The 19,768-nt window shown below is 43.7% G+C and overlaps 2 protein-coding genes across 2 annotated transcripts; both read left to right on the forward strand.

Annotated features, from left to right (window-relative positions):
• The first annotated feature begins 4,583 nt into the window (after window positions 1-4,583).
• On the forward strand, window positions 4,584-6,176 carry NUPR2 (nuclear protein 2, transcriptional regulator). Its single transcript, XM_077836804.1, has 2 exons — window positions 4,584-4,938; window positions 5,572-6,176. The coding sequence occupies exons 1-2, from the start codon at window positions 4,615-4,617 to the stop codon at window positions 5,578-5,580; spliced, it is 333 nt and encodes a 110-aa protein (XP_077692930.1). The 5' UTR covers window positions 4,584-4,614; the 3' UTR covers window positions 5,581-6,176.
• A 2,736-nt stretch (window positions 6,177-8,912) lies between these two features.
• Window positions 8,913-13,572, forward strand: CHCHD2 (coiled-coil-helix-coiled-coil-helix domain containing 2). The gene is made up of 4 exons (XM_077836621.1): window positions 8,913-9,070; window positions 11,215-11,464; window positions 12,515-12,671; window positions 13,199-13,572. The coding sequence occupies exons 1-4, from the start codon at window positions 9,021-9,023 to the stop codon at window positions 13,207-13,209; spliced, it is 468 nt and encodes a 155-aa protein (XP_077692747.1). The 5' UTR covers window positions 8,913-9,020; the 3' UTR covers window positions 13,210-13,572.
• Window positions 13,573-19,768: the final 6,196 nt, after the last annotated feature.

Here is a 19,768-nt window from a genome sequence, read left to right on the forward strand (position 1 = left end):
CGCACGCGCGCCGGGAGCCCATTGGCTCAGCAGCTCGGCCAACCTGGACGTGGCGTTCCGCGCCGGCAGAGGTGCGTCAGGGCGTTCCCAGACGCCACGTCCAGGAAGGGGTGTGGCGCAGGCGCGCTGAGGTCGGAAAGAGGTCACTGTGTGGCGTCGGGGCGCGAGCCGCGAGGCTTGGGGTGGCGTGTTCGAATCCCTCCGCCGTGTGGTGGGACCAGATTCTCGTGCGACAGCTACCCGTCCAGCTGACCTGGTAGTGGAGTCTTGCCTGCTTATGTCAATGGGGAGAAGGGATTCCCCTTTATCAGTGAGGGATGGGGTCCATGCTGTGGTATCAGTTGAGGTGGGGGCTGGTAGACCCTAATCTCAGATCATCTTCCCTACATTGGCTCCCCAAACAGCTTTTAGCTGTACCCATGCTAGGCTGGGCATACCCTGCTAGAGGAACAAGGTGTTAACGTCACACTCGATTTTGTGAACCAAGGGATCTACCCCAACAGATACCCGCTCAGTTACCAGTTTTGTTTTGTCTTTGTAATAAATGACAAAGTGCATTAGGACATGGTCAAAGGGCACATGAATAATATTGCATGGACACGAGGGGGAGAATGGAAAACATCAATATGGGGTATGGGCTTGTGGGGGTAGGCCTTAAGGTGCTTCTAGATTGCCTGTAGATAACTAATATTTTTCTGCCAGTAGCCATGTAGTTTCCATGACCATCCCAAACACCACTAAAATGTCAATAAACAACTCCAAACTCACTTTAAGAAATGAGGTAATAGAAACTCCATCCTGCTCCCTTTGAAATAAATGGAATTTGTGGCATTGACCTCGGCAGGACAAACTATCAATGGGTTTTAGCACATGCATCTCCTTTTGAAGTCCCCTTTATGCTTTAGTCCATTTGGAAAAGAAACAAGAAAGGTACAAGGTATACCATTGTACTTAAGAACAATGCTCCCATTAAGCCTTACTGCAAGATTTGAGAGGTTACGGAAGAAGGAAAAGGAGGGGAAAGGATAGTGTAGGACAATAATCTTAAATTGTGTCTAAAAATCATAAGTGATTTGTAGATTCTTTCCTAGTAATCTGCGGAACTAAACTTTTTGAGAACTAAGCAGTAGGGTGATTAAGGAGGAGAGGAGATGGATTCATGAGAATATGTTTTCTTATGAATTAACGTCCTAGAACAAGATAGTCTAGAAAATAAGGTTTTTCTGGCAGGAGCAGTTTCAATACATCTCTGAAAGAAAAGGAGTACTTGTGGCACCTTAGAGACTAACCAATTTATTTGAGCATAAGCTTTCATGAGCTACAGCTCACTTCATTGGATGCATCATTTGATGAACCATGTTTTACCAAAAAATGCCTGTCACCCTAATTACCGTGGATGACAAAACACAAATGGCATGTACTTAATCCTCAAACCCTCCTCCGATGAAGTGAGCTGTAGCATCCGATGAAGTGAGCTGTAGCTCACGAAAGCTTATGCTCAAATAAATTGGTTAATCTCTAAGGTGCCACAAGTACTCCTTTTCTTTTTGCGAATACAGACTAACACGGCTGTTACTCTGAAATCTGTCATAATACATCTCTGGTTATAGGTTGAGAAGCCAGCTAAAGTCTCTGAACTATAAATACAAAAGAGGTATAACAGCAGAGTCTAGAATCAGCCTTGCACTATTATAAACACCCTCCACAGCCACTATCTTCCTGCATATTTAAAGTACAATCACAGCCCATCTATCCCCCTACTCTCTTGAGCCTTCTGGGCTTGCTGCTAGACATACTAACAGACAGTAACTCAGTACAATATGAGCCTCTGTAGAATTTCCCAAGGAACAAGAAACAATAAAGCAACACAATGGCAGCATTCATCACACAAATGATGCCATTAGTGCCTCTTTTGTTTTATGGAACAAAAGCAATACACAGAAACACATTGTGAAATTACTGCAGCAAAGAGAAGAGATGTATTGCTCAGGACTCATAAAAATGTATTAACAATAAAAACGGCTGTCCTTGCTGTCTAGGCTCCAATTTCTACTGCTGTGGCGAAAAAAAGTCGGGTTGCACAGAAGAGATAATAAAGGTGAGGTATGGGGGAACAGAAACAACCCTGTCTCTTGCCTGGCAGCAGTCACATTTTTGAAGTTCAGCCCCCAAATAACACAAAGTTTCCAGTTAAGAATATTTTTATGTATAATTAATGAAGGCGCAACCAGGTAAGAACCCAGGCAGTGCCTAAGAGGTGTTTAGCACACTCAATTCTTATTAAAGTCACAGAGAGTTGAGGACACAACTCTTCACAATAGGCACTCAACAGGTACAGGACTGGGTCCTGAATTTTTACTTCAGGTGGAATACAATTTATTTTTCCTCTGTCAACTTTTGAATGATGCTTTCTGTGTCAATGGCTGATTTATAGAGGATGTGCTATTGGGAATCACTATGGGCCAAATTTAGGAGAAGGAGTTCAAAACTAGTTCCAAAATCTGAAATGATTACTATCTGGAATCTAAATTCTGTATGAAAACCTATAGAAACATGGAATATTTTTCATATAAATACAGCACAGCAAATATTTTTCAGCCTAGTTAGATTGGCAGCTGGTGTAATAATATCTTTAGAAATTATTAAAAATAGAAATTATTGCCTGGCTGACAAACAAAACCAAAAAACAGGGACGTTTAGGGAAAGATACATGCCATAGAGATCTTAACAGACTGGAGAAAAGTCAGGGAAAAAGAACGACAGAGATTAAGAATTAAGGTTAAGGTGTGGGAAACAGCTTCTGAGACAATAATAAAGGTCCAGACCTGCAAACAGTTACATATAGTCCAAATTGATTAAAAAAAATTCTGCAAACAGTTTTGTATGGTCCCATAAATTAAAAGAAATTATGTGAGTGGTTTATTTGTTGTATATGTCACATTAAATGGGCAGGTTACCTCACTGATTTGCTTTTGTAAGATATTTTGTTGCAGTATAAGTGGTTTGTTTGTCTCCCCTTTAATACAGGAATTAACAGAAATTACATCTGTGATTCAAGCTGCGCTTCAGACTAATAATACTTTGCCAGCTGATAATACTAATGATGTGATCATGCAGAGAGAGTATCACTAGTCAGAGAACAGCAACATCGTACACAACAATGCAGAAATAATTTGCGAGCGGTATTTAATATAATTCTAGTCTTTTACACATTCCTTACATAGCAGCAAAAAACTAAGTAAAAGGAATGACAAATTTTCTCTTGTGGAAATTATTCCTCCTTGGGCTTGAGCATTAAGTTATAATGTTGCATGGTAGCAATCATATTAAATATATGAACTTCTGAATGCTTGCATACAATACAAATAAGAGATATACCTGCCTACAATGGGAAATAAAGCAACCTGAGATTTTGCTTTTGGCTGATTCCCTCTGCCATTTGAAAAACAACAACAAAAAAACACACACACAGGGCCCAATCCCAGGTCCATTGACTTCAACAGGAGTCCTTCTATTTATTTCAGTGGATATTAGCTCAGGCCCCTAATCAGGAAAAAAAAAACCTTTTCTACATTAACTGAATAAGTAGGGATCAGGAAATCAGAGGGACACATTTATCCATGGTGTGCATATATGTAGGTTGTTGTAAGCTCTTTGGGGCGAGGACTATTTTTCATTATATATTTGTAATGTAGCTGTGGATCTCCTATTATACATGTAAACAACTAATTCTTTTTAAAATCTGAATAAGCTTGCTATCTTATGGCAGCAATATCCACAAGTTAATTGTGCTATCTAAACAAGTATTTCCTTTCATCAGTTTTAGGTATATTGCATTTGACTTTAATGTGTATTAAGTATCTAATAAAAGTGCCAGATTTCCTTTTTCTAATGCCTTTCATTATTCTTTTTACATCTATCATGTCCCTTCTCTGTACTAAAAAGTCCTAATCCTTTCAATCTCTCCTATTTTTTGCCACCTATCTCCGATCCTCTTCTTTTTCTAACATATCCCAATCCCATGGTGGAGTTCTGGTGATCCTGTGTGCCAAAAAGGATGTGCATTGTGGAAGAGAGAGCCTCCCACTCTTTGCATATGGGGAGAGATAGATAGCAAGGTCCCCTTTGTATACAGGCTTGGGGGGGGGGAGGTCCCTCTTTTTCTAGGTAGATGAGTGCTCCCTTTTTATGTAGAACTGGGGTGCAGGGGACCACCCCTTGTAGATAGAGATTTGTGGTCAGGGGACACCCCCTTTGGGTATGAATCTGCTATACAGGGGACACCCCACTTTGTATATAGACTTGGGGGCAGGACCACTCCCCTTGTGTATACATCTGGGGCAAAGCAAGGGGCATACCCCTCCACATGTAGGCCTGAGAAGTGAGAGGGAGACCCTTTGGCATAGGCCTCTGTTGCCATAGCAACCCCGCAAGCCCAGGGGCCCGTAACCTTCAGAGAGGGCACGACATGGTCTATGACGCAACGGGAGGGGTGGGGTTTGTGGCGCGTTAGAGCCCGCCCTCCGCGGCGGAGCCAATGGGAAGGCGAAACGGAGTGCCCCCTCCCACTCAGGTGGGCGGGACTGCGCGCAGACAGAGCCGGGCTCGGCAGGCATGCGAGAGCCAAGGGCCCAGGAGGAGCCCGAGGGCCCGGCCGCCGCCCGGCCGCAGAAGGCAGCGCCCCTTGGGGCGGAGGAGCCCGAGGCTCGCTACGACCCATACGAGTGGTACAACGTGCGGGAGTGGAGCGGGCCGCGGGGCCCGGGCTCCGGCGGGAAGGGCCGCAGCCGCCGGGAGCGGGAGCTCCGCACCAACCGCTACCTCCCCGCCGGCCACGAGAGGAAGCTCGCCCAAAAGCTGCGCAACAGCCAGGCCAAGCGGCGCCGCCGGGAGCAGCGCGGGCCTCGCTCCACCCGGGCCGGGAGGCGCAGCGCCAGGGCGAGTTACGCGCTAGGCCCAAGGGGGGTCCCCCTTCTCCACCCACCCCCTGGACTTTCCAGGGAGGTGACCCGCGCTCCTTACACAGCTCCCCCATCCCGAAACCCCTTTGCAGCCACGCAAATCTGTACACTAGCTTCTCTCCCATACCCCCTGCACTGCCAACTCGCGAGCCCCAAACCGATGGTACCCCTCTGTAAGCAACCCAAGGTCCATAATGTTCCTTCTCACTGTACTCAGCTTGTAAGCCTCTTGGGATAGGGACTTTTCGTTCTCTTGGTACAGCACCTAGCACAGAGGAGACTAGGTCCCATGACTAGAACCCTGAGGCGACATGGTAGTACAAATAAATAATAATAATGAGCGTTAGGACTAACTGCGGTGATAAAACTCCATAGTCTCTCTATACCCCGACTTTTCCCCCTCCTACTTTGAAGCATCAGCATGTGCAGCCCAAGGAGCTGCCTGATTTTAAGGCACCACCACTGTCAATATTCTTGGGGGAGGATGGTTTCATGCTGATAACAAAGGAGGAGGGTTGGCTTACCTCATGTTTAAATGAAACAGCGAAATGTCACACAGTAGTTGATCATGTAACTAAAAGAGACAATGTTTTGTGTCTATTTCTTGCAGGCTGAATAGAGGACCGGATGTTAAACCCAACCCCTCCACACATTCCTACTGCTCTTCCCCTTAGGAAGAGGGAGCTCTGCTCAGGAATGCTATGCAATGGGATCTCCTTAACCTCACCTGTTGCACTGTTTAAATACCATGTCTTGTAGGACAAATAAGTGACATGTTTTTCAATAAGACCAAGGTCCTTGGTACATTTTTTGCCTCATCTTGTGTTATTTTATGTAATGCCAACAGTATGCTAAGCACTTTACAGACAAGTAAGAAGCTAGGCTTTCTGAATTAGAGACTTTACATTTGAATAAAGACTGGGAGTGGATGGGTCATTACACAAAGTAAAAACTATTCCACCCCCCCCACCTTCTTGTCAACTGTTTGAAATGGGCCATCCTGATTGTCACTACAAAAGGTTTTTTTTTCTCCTGCTGATAATAGTCCATCTTAACTAATTGGTCTTGTTACAGTTGGTATGGCAACACCCATTTTTTCATGTTCTCTGTGTGTATATATATCTTCCTACTGTATTTTCCACTGCCTGCATCCAATGAAGTGGGTTTTATCCCACAAAAGTTTATGCCCAAATAAATTTGTTAGTCTCTAAGGTGCCACAAGTACTCCTTGTTTTCTTTTACAATTGAAGGCACTACAGTCATATCTGTTAGTGTGGATGCTTGTCCCCAGGAACTATTCACTGAAGTCAGGTTCCTTGCTAGTAAATCCTGTTGCAGAGTGGGTAGATGCATGCTTGAGTAATCTTGTTGAACTCAATGAGTTTACTCAGGTGTGTAAAAATTTGCAAGATTGGGGCCTTAAATCTCAGAGTTGCTGATTACGGCCTTGATTTTACATGAGCATATGTACAGGTGGATCTCTTGTACTCACAAAGAACCCAATTGAAGTCAGTGAATGAGAGTCGGTGTGGGCACTGGGATCCAACTGCACATGTGAGTTTGGAAGATCAGGGCTTAAGTGATAGAGTTGTGATTTTCAAAGGGGTCTAAATTAGGGAGGTTTCAGGGATCTTTAAAAATCTTAGCCAGAATGTTGAAAAGGTACACCATTAAAAATCAAATGAAATCAAGGGGGTTGTTTTATTTTTTTAATGGGGTTTAAAGTTGTTTAAAATATTTTTTTTTTAATTTTCACTATTTTCAAAAATATCTCAGTCCCTTATTGCTGTTTGAAAGACCCATACAAATAGGGGAAACTGATTAAGGCCCCTATCCTGCACATGTGTAATTTTACTGACATGAGTAGTCCCATTGTCTACTATAATAGGGGCTACTGGCGTGCTTAAAGTTACGTATGTGCGATTACAGTAGTGGCAAGGGGCCCTCATCAGGATCAGGGCTTTGTTATGCTAGATGCTTCACAACTGCAACAAGCATTGTAGATACAGTTTGTGTGCCAAAGAACAGGCACATGAGTAGTCTCACAGTGATTTACACAGGCATGTAAAACTGTGAGCATAGCTGTTCGCAGGATCTAGGACCTAAAATATAGGGGCAGCTACATATGAAGTGGTATCAAAACCACAAAATAAACTGAAATAATATACATTCCCATCAAGTTCTATTGATCTTAAGAGTTGTAATAACAGTAAGTTAACAAAAATTAGAGAGGAGTGTATTTTAAGTATATCCCTTCTAACTCTCCTTTAGGGCAATGTTAGTGTTTTTCTTTGTTTTTAAATGACTGGTTATGTATATTGGCATTGGGCTGTACATAGTACCTTTTTATATACTGGTTAATTGTATATAACGTTTCTAATATATGATAGCTATATGAATATATGTAAATACGGGTATTATTATTGGCTTATTTTTTTTTAAAAAAAGAGTGGCTTTTATTGTCAGGAAAATCACATAAGTAATCTGATTTTGATCATGGCAATTTTTGGGAGTTGGGTCCTGTCTCTTCTCCTGCTGCTCTTAAGATTTTTTTTTTTTTTTTTAAGACTCCCATCCTACAACGAGCTGTGTGTGTGTAGATCACTGTTCCTGCACACAACTCTGTGTGGAATCATGGTCATAGTTTTTCTGATCAATACTTGTTTTTTTACTTTCTAGACAGCTGTCTAAATCTGATGATAGGTTGCTTCTGTATGCAAAAATGACACAATTATGCTTTTTGGTGAACTGGTAATTAAATATGGATAAATAGAAAATGTTAATCAGAGCAGTGAGATATGAAATAAAGGCAGAGGGGAGAGACGTGTGCCACTCTTTCTGATTGTTATCATAATGCTATAAAGTTGGATTTAATTGATTCACCTGTTCTCTAGAGCATGTAACTATTAATAGATCAAAATTAAAAGGTGGCAATACATGTAAACGAACAGTATAATTTCTCATACATGCCAAACCAATCACAGTTTAAAAGAGAGAAAAACATTTAGGACTGTACCTGAACAGCTGCGAACAGATGTTGTATTACAAGGTGCTTTGAGCATGAGTCTGTACTCAAATAAGTTTTTGGAAGTAGTATTTGTATAGTACTAACACATTTCAGACATGTGAAAAAACCTTTAACATTAACTAAACTTGGCTTAATTCAATATATAACAACTCATTTAAACACATACCGTATACAACAGCATTCACAAGACTATGTAATTTGATTGTAGATGGTTCTACTCTAAGACTTTCCTACCAAATACATTTATTGGATCTGTAGTCACTTTACTAATTGGTTTCCTCTGAATAGTTGTTATTTTTCATTCTCTTGGCTTGAATTTTGAACAGTGGTGCTGCTGAGTGACATTAACATGAGATGCGTTTACTATTAATTCACATTTCTATTGCGGCAGCACTTAAAAGGTCTCCATCAGGAGTGGGGCCCCATTATGGTTGCTATACAAACAGATACATTAAATTCTTTATCATTCTTCTACCATATAAAATTGACCATTTTTAACTAAGATTTCACCCCCGTAAATGTTAAGATCAACTCCACAGCTACAAAAAGAACAGTGGTACAGTGATCACAGGGTCTCAGACTGGCCCAATAGTTGCACTCGACTTCCTAATACTGCAGACATCCATCAGCCTATGGATAGGGCCTTAACCAAGGACGAGGGGCAGCCCTAGAACATCCTTCCTCTACCCAGCAGGGCTTCTGTGGGGATCCCAGCAGGGCCTCCCCAGTGGCTCCCTCCTCCCCCAGCCTTGGTCTGAGGGCAGGTTGATGGGGACAGTAGGGGAGTCTCTCCCAGCCATGGCAGGGGGTGGAGACTGGCAGGGGGTGGAGATTGGCTCCGCCCTCTACGCCGCTCTTTGCGTGTGACATCATGAGGGCGCGCGCCGCCGCTGGCAAGCCGGTGACCTTGAAGGGGGCGGAAGCGGAAGCGGCGGATCAGATCAGTGCGGCCCGCGGCGTCGGCAGGAGAAGGCGGGTGCAGCAGGCGCAGTCCCGGCCGTTAGCGAGTCCGCCCGCCCGCCCCCGCCAGCATGCCGAGGGGCAGCCGGAGCCGCACGTCCCGCATGGCGGCCCCGGCCAGGTGAGCGGGGCTGGGGGCAGGCCAGGGAGGGGGCGAGGAGCCTGGAGGGCAGATAGGGTGCGCTGGGGGGGGGCGGGCCCTGTTAATCTCACCTTGTCCCCCCCGGCCTGGCAGGGCAGTAGCCCCTGCGTGGATCCGGGTTCGTGGGCCTCCCCCAGCGAGCCTGGTGCGGGCGCAGGGAGCTCTGGCGGAGCGGGGGATGGGCGCGCCGTGAGGCCCGCGGCGGAGGCTGATCCAAGGCCTCGGTTATGTAACCGTCTCCGGCCTCCTCTGCCGCAGAGGGGGGCGGCGTTTGCTGAGCGCTGCGGCCTTGTCGAGGCGGTCAATGTTTAACCGGCTGAGGGAACATCCGACTTGTAACCGGGCGGGGTGCTGCCTGGACAGGCCTGCACTAAACTAGTTTGTGGCACCTACAGGCTGGACGGGCTGTGGATCAGCCTTGGCAAAAGCCAGCTGGCTCCGGTTTGAAAATCCGCCACACGTCGATTATCCCACAGTTCGCACAATTTTGTTCTTTTCATTCACATTAGGGGAAGGGGGTCTGAATCGCCTGTATCCATTTGTGAAATCTTTATGAAAGTTTCCGAAAAGGAGACCTAAGCCTAAAGCATGTACACCAGCCCTAGAGTTCAGTCTTTGTATTGCAAGACATGTATGTGGTATAAACATTACAGGTATTCAAAAACTCAACTTTTAAATAAAAAGGAGGACTTGTGGCACCTAAGACAAACAAATTTATTAGAGCATAAGCTTTCGTGAGCTACAGCTCACTTCATCGGATGCATTCAGTGGAAAATATAGTGGGGAGATTTTATATACACAGAACACGAAACAATGGGTGTTACCATACAGACTGTAACAAGATTCAGAGTAACAGCCGTGTTAGTCTGTATTTGCAAAAAGAAAAGGAGTACTTGTGGCACCTTAGAGACTAACCAATTTATTTGAGCATAAGCTTTTGTGAGCTACAACTCACTTCACTGGATGCATACATCCGATGAAGTGAGCTGTAGCTCACAAAAGCTTATGCTCAAATAAATTGGTTAGTCTCTAAGGTGCCACAAGTACTCCTTTTCTTTTTACTGCAACAAAAGTGATCAGGAAAGGTGAGCTATTACCAGCAAAGGGGGGGAAGGGGGACCTTTTGTAGTGATGATCAAGGTGGGCCATTTCCAGCAGTTGACAAGAACAGTAGGAGGGGAAATAAACAAGGGGAAATAGTTTTACTTTGTGTAATGACCCATCCACTCCCAGTCTTTATTCAAGCCTAAATTAATTGTATCCAGTTTGCAAATTAATTCCAATTCAGCAGTCTCTCGTTGGAGTCTGTTTTGAAGCTTTTTTTGTTGAAGAATTGCCACTTTTAGGTCTGTAAGCGAGTGACCAAAGAAATTGAAGTGTTCTCCGACTGGTTTTTGAATGTTATGATTCTTGATGTCTGATTTGTGTCCATTTATTAATAGCTCACCTTTCCTGATCACTCTTGTTACAGTCTGTATGGTAACATCCATTGTTTCATGTTACCTATGTATATAGGTTTCAGAGTAACAACCGTGTTAGTCTGTATTCGCAAAAGGAAATGGCCTAACTTGATTATCATGCACATTGTGTAAAGAGTTGTCACTTTGGATGGGCTATCACCAGCAGGAGAGTGAATTTGTGTGGGGGGGTGGAGGGTGAGAAAACCTGGATTTGTGCTGGAAATGGCCTAACCTGATGATTACTTTAGATAAGCTATTACCAGCAGGACAGTGGGGTGGGAGGAGGTATTGTTTCATATTCTCTGTGTATACATAAAGTCTGCTGCAGTTTCCACGGTATGCATCCGATGAAGTGAGCTGTAGCTCACGAAAGCTCATGCTCAAATAAATTGGTTAGTCTCTAAGGTGCCACAAGTACTCCTTTTCTTTCTATGTATATAAAATCTCCCCACTATATTTTCCACTGTATCCATCTGATGAAGTGAGCTGTAGCTCATGAAAGCGTATGCTCTAATAAACTTGTTAGCCTCTAAGGTGCCACATGTATTCCTTTTTACAGATACAGACTAACATGGCTGCTACTCTGAAACTCAGCTTTTAAATGGAGTCTTTTATAAAGGGTGTGCGGTTTTTTGCATTAATTATTTTTTTCCCCCAATGCAGTCGTGCACCGCAAATGAGAGCAGCACCCCCACCCCCTGCAGCTCGTGCTCCAGTACCAGCACCTGCCCCTGCATCTGCAGTGACTTCTGCTGCTGCACCAAGGCAGCCTGGTCTGATGGCACAGATGGCTACAACAGCTGCAGGAGTAGCAGTAGGCTCAGCTGTAGGACACACACTAGGTCATGCCATGACAGGAGGATTTGGTGGAGGAAGTGGCTCTGAAGCTGCAAGGCCTGACATTACTTACCAGGTACATGGCTGATATTGTATCTTCAGTCTGAGCTATGAATGAAATGGGAAACTTGTAAGGTGAGCCATAGTGAGTGACATAGGCCTAATGACAGCTTAATCCATGGAGATGGTATATGGGGATACACGCATAATTCTATTCTAGTGACTGGCTTTTGACACCCCCCTCACCCCCTCAAAAAAGGGGTGTGTAACAGATTGGCTCAGTCAAATCTAATGCCCTTATGGTTTGATTGGTAAACTAGCCATCAGAGTAATAAGATGTTATGGGTATTCAAGTGTTATTAACTGCCATTCTAGGATTCATTAAGAGTTTGTGATGAAGGTCTGAAATATTTAGCTGTTGGATTTGTGCACAAGAGAATTTCCATGTGCTGCTTTTCACTCAAGTAGAAAAAAAGACTAGATCGATTAAGATGGTCAGCTAGAGGCTTGGCATAAGGCTCAGATTCTGTCAGCTGCATTTGAACATCTTACCTTGTTCTGCTTTTGTACCAAATTCTTAATCTTACTGAAATAGACTGTGGAGAGTTATGGATTAGCCTTCCATTAGTACCCTTTCTGATCACATTTTTCTTTAAAATGCAGACACAACTGCAATCCAAAACATTAACTTATTTATCGACAAGTCTCCTAACTATAAGGGGAACAGGAAAATATCTCAATGTTTTATGAGTTTAAATTGACCTCTATTCACCAACGTGATGCTTGGGATCAGGCTTTTTTGAGTACTCTTTCCCTGTGTTGGGATTTGAATCCCTCTAGGGACAGTTCTTACGTTGCCGAACACTGGATGAAATCTTAAGTCCACTAAGTTCCTAAGAATGGGAAGACTCCCTTTGACTTCAGTGGGGTCAGGATATTACCTCTAGTATTTGAAAGTTGCACAACTTCCAAGGGAGCTCCTGCTGCCTTCACAGGGGAAGAAAGAAGCAGAAATGTACCTATTGTAATAAGTAGTCTTAGGGTGTGATTCTCTGTATCTGGAAATCTTCATCCAAGTTCATTTTTTTTCAAATATGTGAATGTGCTTCTGTGGCTTCCTTTTCAGGAGCCTCAAGCAGCCCAGGCTGCATATCAACAGCAGTCCCAGTATCCGCCCTGCCAGTACGAAATGAAGCAGTTTTTGGAGTGTGCACAGAACCAGAGTGACCTCAAGCTGTGTGAGGGTTTCAGTGAGGTGTTGAAGCAATGCAGGTTTGCTAATGGTGAGTAGCTTACTTAGCTCTGTGTAGTCTGGTACAGACTTAAGTCACCTGATTAATTCTCTCAGGAACTGGGCCTGAACCAGCATGGTACTTGGTAATATCCATTCTGGTGTGCATGCCAGAGCCCCCTGTAATTATTTGCAATGGAACTGAAAGAATGCACAAAAGCTTCTAATGTTTCCTCCTTTGCTCCATGTCCAAGTCTGAAATTAAAGGTGGACTCCAAAGGAGTGGTACCCCAAACTTGTACTACCTATGCTAAACTGTGTAAGGTGCATTGACAGTGCTTGTCTAATTATGGGTGTTACTCTCCAGAGACATCTGTTCTGCTTTTTATTGAGGCGAAATTGCTAATTGTGCAACTGTTAATCTACGCAAGCACAGTTGGAATATGAAACCTAGTGATGCCTAATGTCACTGAGGAATTAAGTCTTCCTGAATCATACAAAGCAGATTAATCCACAGGTAGTGAAGGTTCTCAGCATTAAAATTTATCTTGTCACTAATTCTAACTGTTTAATTTACAGGTTTATCCTAATCAAGTTCTACAGAATGAAGAAGCTGAAAATGAGCATCCAAAGATCTAAAATTGAAAGATGCTTCAGTAGCTTTAGACCTTAAGTTTACTATCTGTAATATCTTGTTAGTTCATATATTCACAACTGAATGTCCAAACCTTGACACAACTTAAAGGGTCCTTTAGATTTTTCTGCCACATTGATAAACATGCTGGATTGTAACAGGATAGTTCTAAACTAGAGATCAGGGGAGGGAGTTGAAATATTTTTCCCATCTTCAGAATCTTATACAAGGGGCCTAATCAAAACTAGTTCTGCTTATTACATTGCTGTTTAAATGTGAGACTAAATAAAATTCTCAATGTTTGAGGTGTCTAATGAGAGCCTGTGAATTAGGAGTTATCACTTTCTGTGGGAATAAGATGTGGAAGTAGATAGGGAAACACCCCTCCTATGTTAGCCTAAAGACCACGTTTTCAGGAGAGCTTAGCACACACATGCCCTGTTCATGCTGATGAGCACTCTTCGAAGTCTGGTCCCTACTGTTGGTTCTGAACACTCTCAAAATCTGACCTAAAGGGTATGAAGGAGTAATGCAAACTTGTCTCTCTGCCATCATCAATCTTTAGAAAAACCTCAGTCATATGAAAATCAAATCTGCTAAATCAGCAGTTCCTAAACTTGTATGGTGTGGTCAGGTTCTGAAGTGTATGAGACACTCTCCCCCTCCCCCCCACTGAGATTAATGTGAATCACTTGCTTTTCTCCTGGGGCATTCTGCCTCTTACCTCCATTAGTACCTTCCAAGGTCAGAAGGGACCAGTGTGAATATCTAGGCTGACCATCTGTGTAATGCAGGCCATAGAACTTTCCCCAGAATTGTTTGAATTAGAGCACTTTTTAAAAAAAGCTTGATTTCTAAATTGCCAGTGATGGAAAATGCACCATAATCCTTAGTAAATTGTCAGAGTGGGTAACTACCCTCCCTATTTTATTTTAACTACCTCTTATTTCTGATCTGCATTTGTCTAACTTCAGCTTCCAACTGATGGATCTTTCAACCATCTTGGTGGTAACTGCCAGCCCCTGTCTCTTTCCCCTACCTAGCAGTGGCACCAGTAAAGGCACCTATGTTAACTTCTCCTTGTTTCCAGCTACTCAGGCAGCCTCTGACACAAGCTTGGGCTTCTGTAAGTATCTGGAAACCAGGAACATTAGCACAGTGGGCCTACATCGCACCAGCTCAAGCTGGGAACAACTGAAGCAACTGACATCACTGAATACAGCAAGGTTTGTCCCCCTAAGGATTAACTACCAGGCTTCATTAGGAGATCTCTCTTCATGTAATTGGTTCAATGTGTGTTGCCTGAACTCATGCCATCTTAATTGGTTCAAGCTTTATGAAATAGGGAGAGGGGGCTAGTCAGGGAAAGTTCCTGCAGGAAATCCAGAGGCGTTCAGTAATTGAAACTGTGTCATTCTAACATGTCTATTACATTGAACAAGAGCTGAATGATGACCAATACAGTAAAACTCAGATCACATCTGAAGCATGACTGTGTACTCTCTAGAAAACGTCAATAATGTGCAATTCATTAGATCGTACAAAATCCTGGCTCTCAAGAGCAGCAGAAACAATGAGTATGTGACAATGGTGGCAGGTTCCTTTCTTCCACTTCAGAGAAAAAAATTACCAAGAAACATTCCTCACAAGGTCAACAATCCTGCATGGTGGTATGCCGTTCAATTGTCTTCAGCAGCTGCTGCATGTACTAGTGCTGCTACATGTTACCAGCGACCTTTGCAACTATCGGCTAAAAACCTCTAAAGAAAGAATTGGAAGTAGTCTGATTTGTTTTAAGATGCCCTCCTTAACTGCTCCACTAGAGGGTGTTTCTGTTAAAACAGCTTAAGGATGTCAAGTGAAATTCAGCTGCCTTTAAAAGCTGCCCAATACTTATGTTCTACGTTATGTACAACCCATGAATGGAATCTTCTTCACAATTGGAAAAAGCAATAGGCTTTTAGAGGAGGGCTTAGACCTCTCCCGCTCCAGTGCAAAGGGGAAGGAGATGACAGTTATATGAATTGCTTTTCACTGTTCCCCCTTTCCTCTTATGCTAGTGCTTGATATTACCCGTTTTCCATAGGTATCAATATACCAGCATACAACTTGACTGTTCCCAGAAGGTCCCAGGCCTAGGTCTGACTTAACTCTCTGGTGGAAGAGACAAATTTTATGCCTTAAATAATGCAAGTGTTCAAAATACGACTTAATATGTAGCAAGCAAGAAAGGTAGAAGTGACAAAGTATTCTATGCAGCAGTGCACAAGAGGTTAGAGGGTAAGACCACATCTACCATGCCATATGCTTTTCTGCTTTTCCTACGTTAGCAAAAGCTGCTCATTGGGTAATACATCTTACGTATGTTAGAGAATCTGCTATCCTTGAACAAGCAAGCTTACACTTGATCAGCTTATTTTTAGGCTGTAGGCGATGTATAGCTATGTAAAGCATTAAGGTGCAGATGGAATTTATGGTGGATACTGTTCTTGAAATAAGAGCTGGACTAAAGTACAAGGATACATGTAGATATGGGGGAAAGTTTCATAAGGTCAAGAGAACAGTGCAACAGTTTACATAATGGCCTGGGTAAGAATCTTTACCACTATGTATCTTTAAAGGTGGCTTTGTAGGCTGAGCACTTCCTCTTGAACTAAAGTGGAGATTTGCTGTTCCCTCCCCATAACAAATTCACATTTTAGCCTCAAATCTATTTCTGTAGAGGTTTCATAAGACTCCTGTGTGGCTGCTCCCATGGGAGCCATGGCAAGAATAGCTGCAGTAGTTTAAAAAGTGTGCCTAGCATCCCCCTTGCAAGGAACTTGCTGCAGTACATCTGCTCAAAGATATGAGACAAGAACAGGGAGAGGCAAAGCTGGCACATGACCCATTTCAGGAGTGGAGAACAGGAGTACAAGATGGTTAAAGAACCCTTTCAACATTATTATTGAGTATATACATTAGCATAAATGTTCAGAGAGGGAAGCGAGCATGAAGGACAAACACGTTGAAGATGAGGCTTCTGCCTTCTCACCTTGTTACTACTTTTACCAAATTAGCTTTAGCTTAATTACCTCCCACTCCTCTGGCTGCACTTCAGAATCATGCATGCTGGGATTACAAGTCCTTTCTATGCTCTCTGCCTGAATTCCATAGAATCTTACCTAAGAACAGTTGTGAATTGGCTCCAAATGCTGAGGGGAAAAAAATACTGATCGCTTACGAGAAACTACCCAGCCTGCTCTAGCATGCTGTTACCATTCAGTAACCTGCAGGAGAGCCAGGAAAGCCCTGCTGCCTGTTTGAATGGTTTCTGATCACTTCAGAATAGGGTCATTCATGTTGCTTTCCCCGCCCTTCCGCTCCAAACCAGCAATTAAACGAATGTTGTGGCACTGTACGTTCATGTCTGAGGTTCTGGCATTGCTTCCAAGTAGTACTGCAACTTATTTTTGGCTTTGCAGCCCTCACACGGACGCTGACCTGGAATGAGTTAGCAGCCGTGCTGACGGCTGGGTTGTTATTGTGGAACTCAAAGTGGTCTGTCTCTCAGACCCTTATTGTTCAAGTTCATTTTGATATTTGTGATAGTAATTTGATCCCTAATTGCTGCTCCTGGAAAATTTGGGCTGAAAGTAGAAGGCAGAATCTGCAAAGAGGTAATGGTAAGTAGGGACCTGCTGTGTCTAGCAACAGCTCTCTTGAAAGGAAATGAGCAGTAGGAGTACATCTACAAAGGAGAGTGGGGGGAAGTGTATGAAGCAACAGGTTAGAACTACAAACCATTGATATGTTGTGATGTTTTATATAGCACCTTACAAGTGATCACCATAAATCATTCTCAATTGTAAGGCAGAGAGCCTTATTTTCTTATGTGCCTGTGTCATGGTGGGTCCTTTTGGTACCATAGAAGTAATTATGTAATCTTGCTGAAGTTGAAAGCCTCTCTCAAATCCACTAGCGAATGCTAAAACCAGCAAGATATCTGGAACAAAAGTATATTGTCTAATCAGGCCTTTGGAATAGATTGTGTCAAATTCTGCTGTCATTACAATATTGTAGCAGTGTAACTGGAATGACTCCATTTACTGCACTGGTGTCAAAGTAGAATTTGGCCCATTATCTTACAGTATTGAGCTTTATATTAACATACTTGGTAAAGGGACAAAGGGTGCATCAAGAGTAGAAAGACTGGTTCAGAGAGATGCTATTCCTGTATCTGCTATATTCTTTAGGGTTTAATATGGGGTGGCCAACCCATGGCTTGCGAGCCACATGCGGCTCTTTTATGGTTAAAGTACGGCTCCTGGAGCCCACTATGTCCATTCCCCCCCCCCCCCCCCAGCTTCTCTGTCCAACAGATTGCCAGGGATGGGGAGTTTGGGGTTTCTGCCCTGCAGCAGGGTGGTGTGGCTTGGGGCTTCAGCCCTAGGGGGCACACCAACTGGGGCCCCGAGTCTTGGCAGGCACCTCCCATGGGGCAGAAGCCCCAAGCCCTGCTGCAGGCATGCCCAGCTCTCGAGGTTATGACAATTATCGTATGTGGCTCTGAGGGTCAGTAAGTTTGTGTGTATATATTAAACCATGAGTGGCCAATCAGTTATTTCAGGCTATCAAAGTTTCAAAATACATGATATGGGGATAATATGAAATGCAGACTTGGTGCAGATGTTTGTTTATCCATACTGAGATAATGGATTTTCCTTCTCTAACTAAAGAGTAATATTACCCTGGTAAAGACAACTCCTTTTACAGGATCAATACTACTACTGGACTGTCCCACTATTGTTAGTTCTTTGCAGCAGCTGCCTGTAAAGGAGTCCAGTGGATTTTAAGCAAGCTCTGTTAGGCTGGAGTCTCCTGCATCCATTGAAGTCTATGGGAGCCCTCCCACTGAAGAGAGCTCCACATCTAGGTCTTTTCCCCACAAAACTAGACAAAAAAAAGAGACCTTAAAGGTCTGATCTTGCAAGGTGCTGAGCGTATCCCAGGTGGTATGGAGCATTCTCAGCTCCCCCTGAAGTCCTCCAATCAGGCCCTTAAGATTTGAAAAGCCCGTAGGACCCCAGCCTGCGAGGTGTTGAGCACTTCAGCCTGTTGTGGCAGTAGAGGGCCCTCAGCACCTCATGTGGTGGGACAAGACTTGACTATATGAGAGGCCTTGGGGTGGGTGTAGGTGCCCTGACACCACCTGCTTTGCCAGGTGCCACCCTTGCAGCTGAGCTCAGTAGACAGTGAGTTTTTGCTATGGGTGTAGGACTCACTCCTCCTGTATACCTGCCTCAGTTTCCCCCTTAAAAACAAGCCAAATCCACAAGCCCTCTTGAGGACACTTTGTCAGAGGTGTGTTGGTGTTCTCTTTTCTCTGTCTGATCCTCCCCCTTATTTAAAATATCCCCTCTGGCTTGCCTTAGCTATTGGTTTATATAATGCTTGTGCACTTTCTAACTTCTATGTTATCTACAGCACCTGAAAGAGCTTATAGGGTATAGGCTGCTCTTTATAAATTCAGTGGCCACAAGTTAATTAATTGAAATGTGTTTGTGTTAGTTAAGGGTTGGATGCTCTTCCTTATTTAGCACTGATATAAATAAGTTAGATTGATATTAAGTGACTCAGAATGGAGCATAGGTCAAGACATACAGGCTGAAGACCTTCAAGAAGAGCTTTTCGTTTCTTAGAACCAGGCCAAGACAGACACCATTTGAGGACATGATCTGAATGCACTGCAGAGAAACGAAAGCGCACCTGTAGGTATTGTAGCAGAATCATCATGTTACTGGTAGGACAAACAAAAAGACAACGTGGAGGCAAAATTGCTACAGTGGGACTTTCTGGCCAACTGCAACTGGCCATGAAAGAAACTTGGTGAACAGCCCCCCCAAAGCTTTCAGGCATGTTTACAGAGGTAACCTCTCATGCTAAATGGCTTATGTTAGAAGCCTGTTTTTTGCAATGGTGCCGAACATGCACACAATAGCTGGAGAATTTCAGGAAGGCCAGGCTCAGCAAGGAGCACTGTGGGAGTTCAGTTCCTCATGGGACCCTGTCCCTAGAGGTGTCTAAACTGGGATATCCAACAACTGAGGCCATCTGTGAAAGTTAGGGCCTGACCCTACTTCCTTGACAACACTACGCTCCCGTGGCTGCAAACATATTTAAAAAATAAGGGACTGTTTTCCTAGCACCATGTGTAACCCACACACCTCTTGGTGCAGTGCTTTGTCCCATGGAGTGGCACAGAAACCACTGAGAGATTGATGAGTCTGCTACAACCTTAGCTAACAGCCGTATGGCTTTTAGCTCATGCCGTAGAGGCTCATGCATTTATCTCCAGAGGTCCCAGGCTCAATCCTGCCAGCCAACGACTGGGGTCTGTCAGTGTTACACCCACACTGCCCCTCCTCCTGATATCATCATTATTAATTAATAAGCAGCCCTCAGCTACATTCACCAGGGGTATTTCTTGCTGCTTTTTTGCAGCACTCAGCAACTACCAGGGTTGTACAGAGAGG

Source organism: Eretmochelys imbricata, chromosome 17 (genome assembly GCF_965152235.1).
Source record: "Eretmochelys imbricata isolate rEreImb1 chromosome 17, rEreImb1.hap1, whole genome shotgun sequence".
Classification (NCBI taxonomy): Eukaryota; Metazoa; Chordata; order Testudines; family Cheloniidae; genus Eretmochelys; species Eretmochelys imbricata.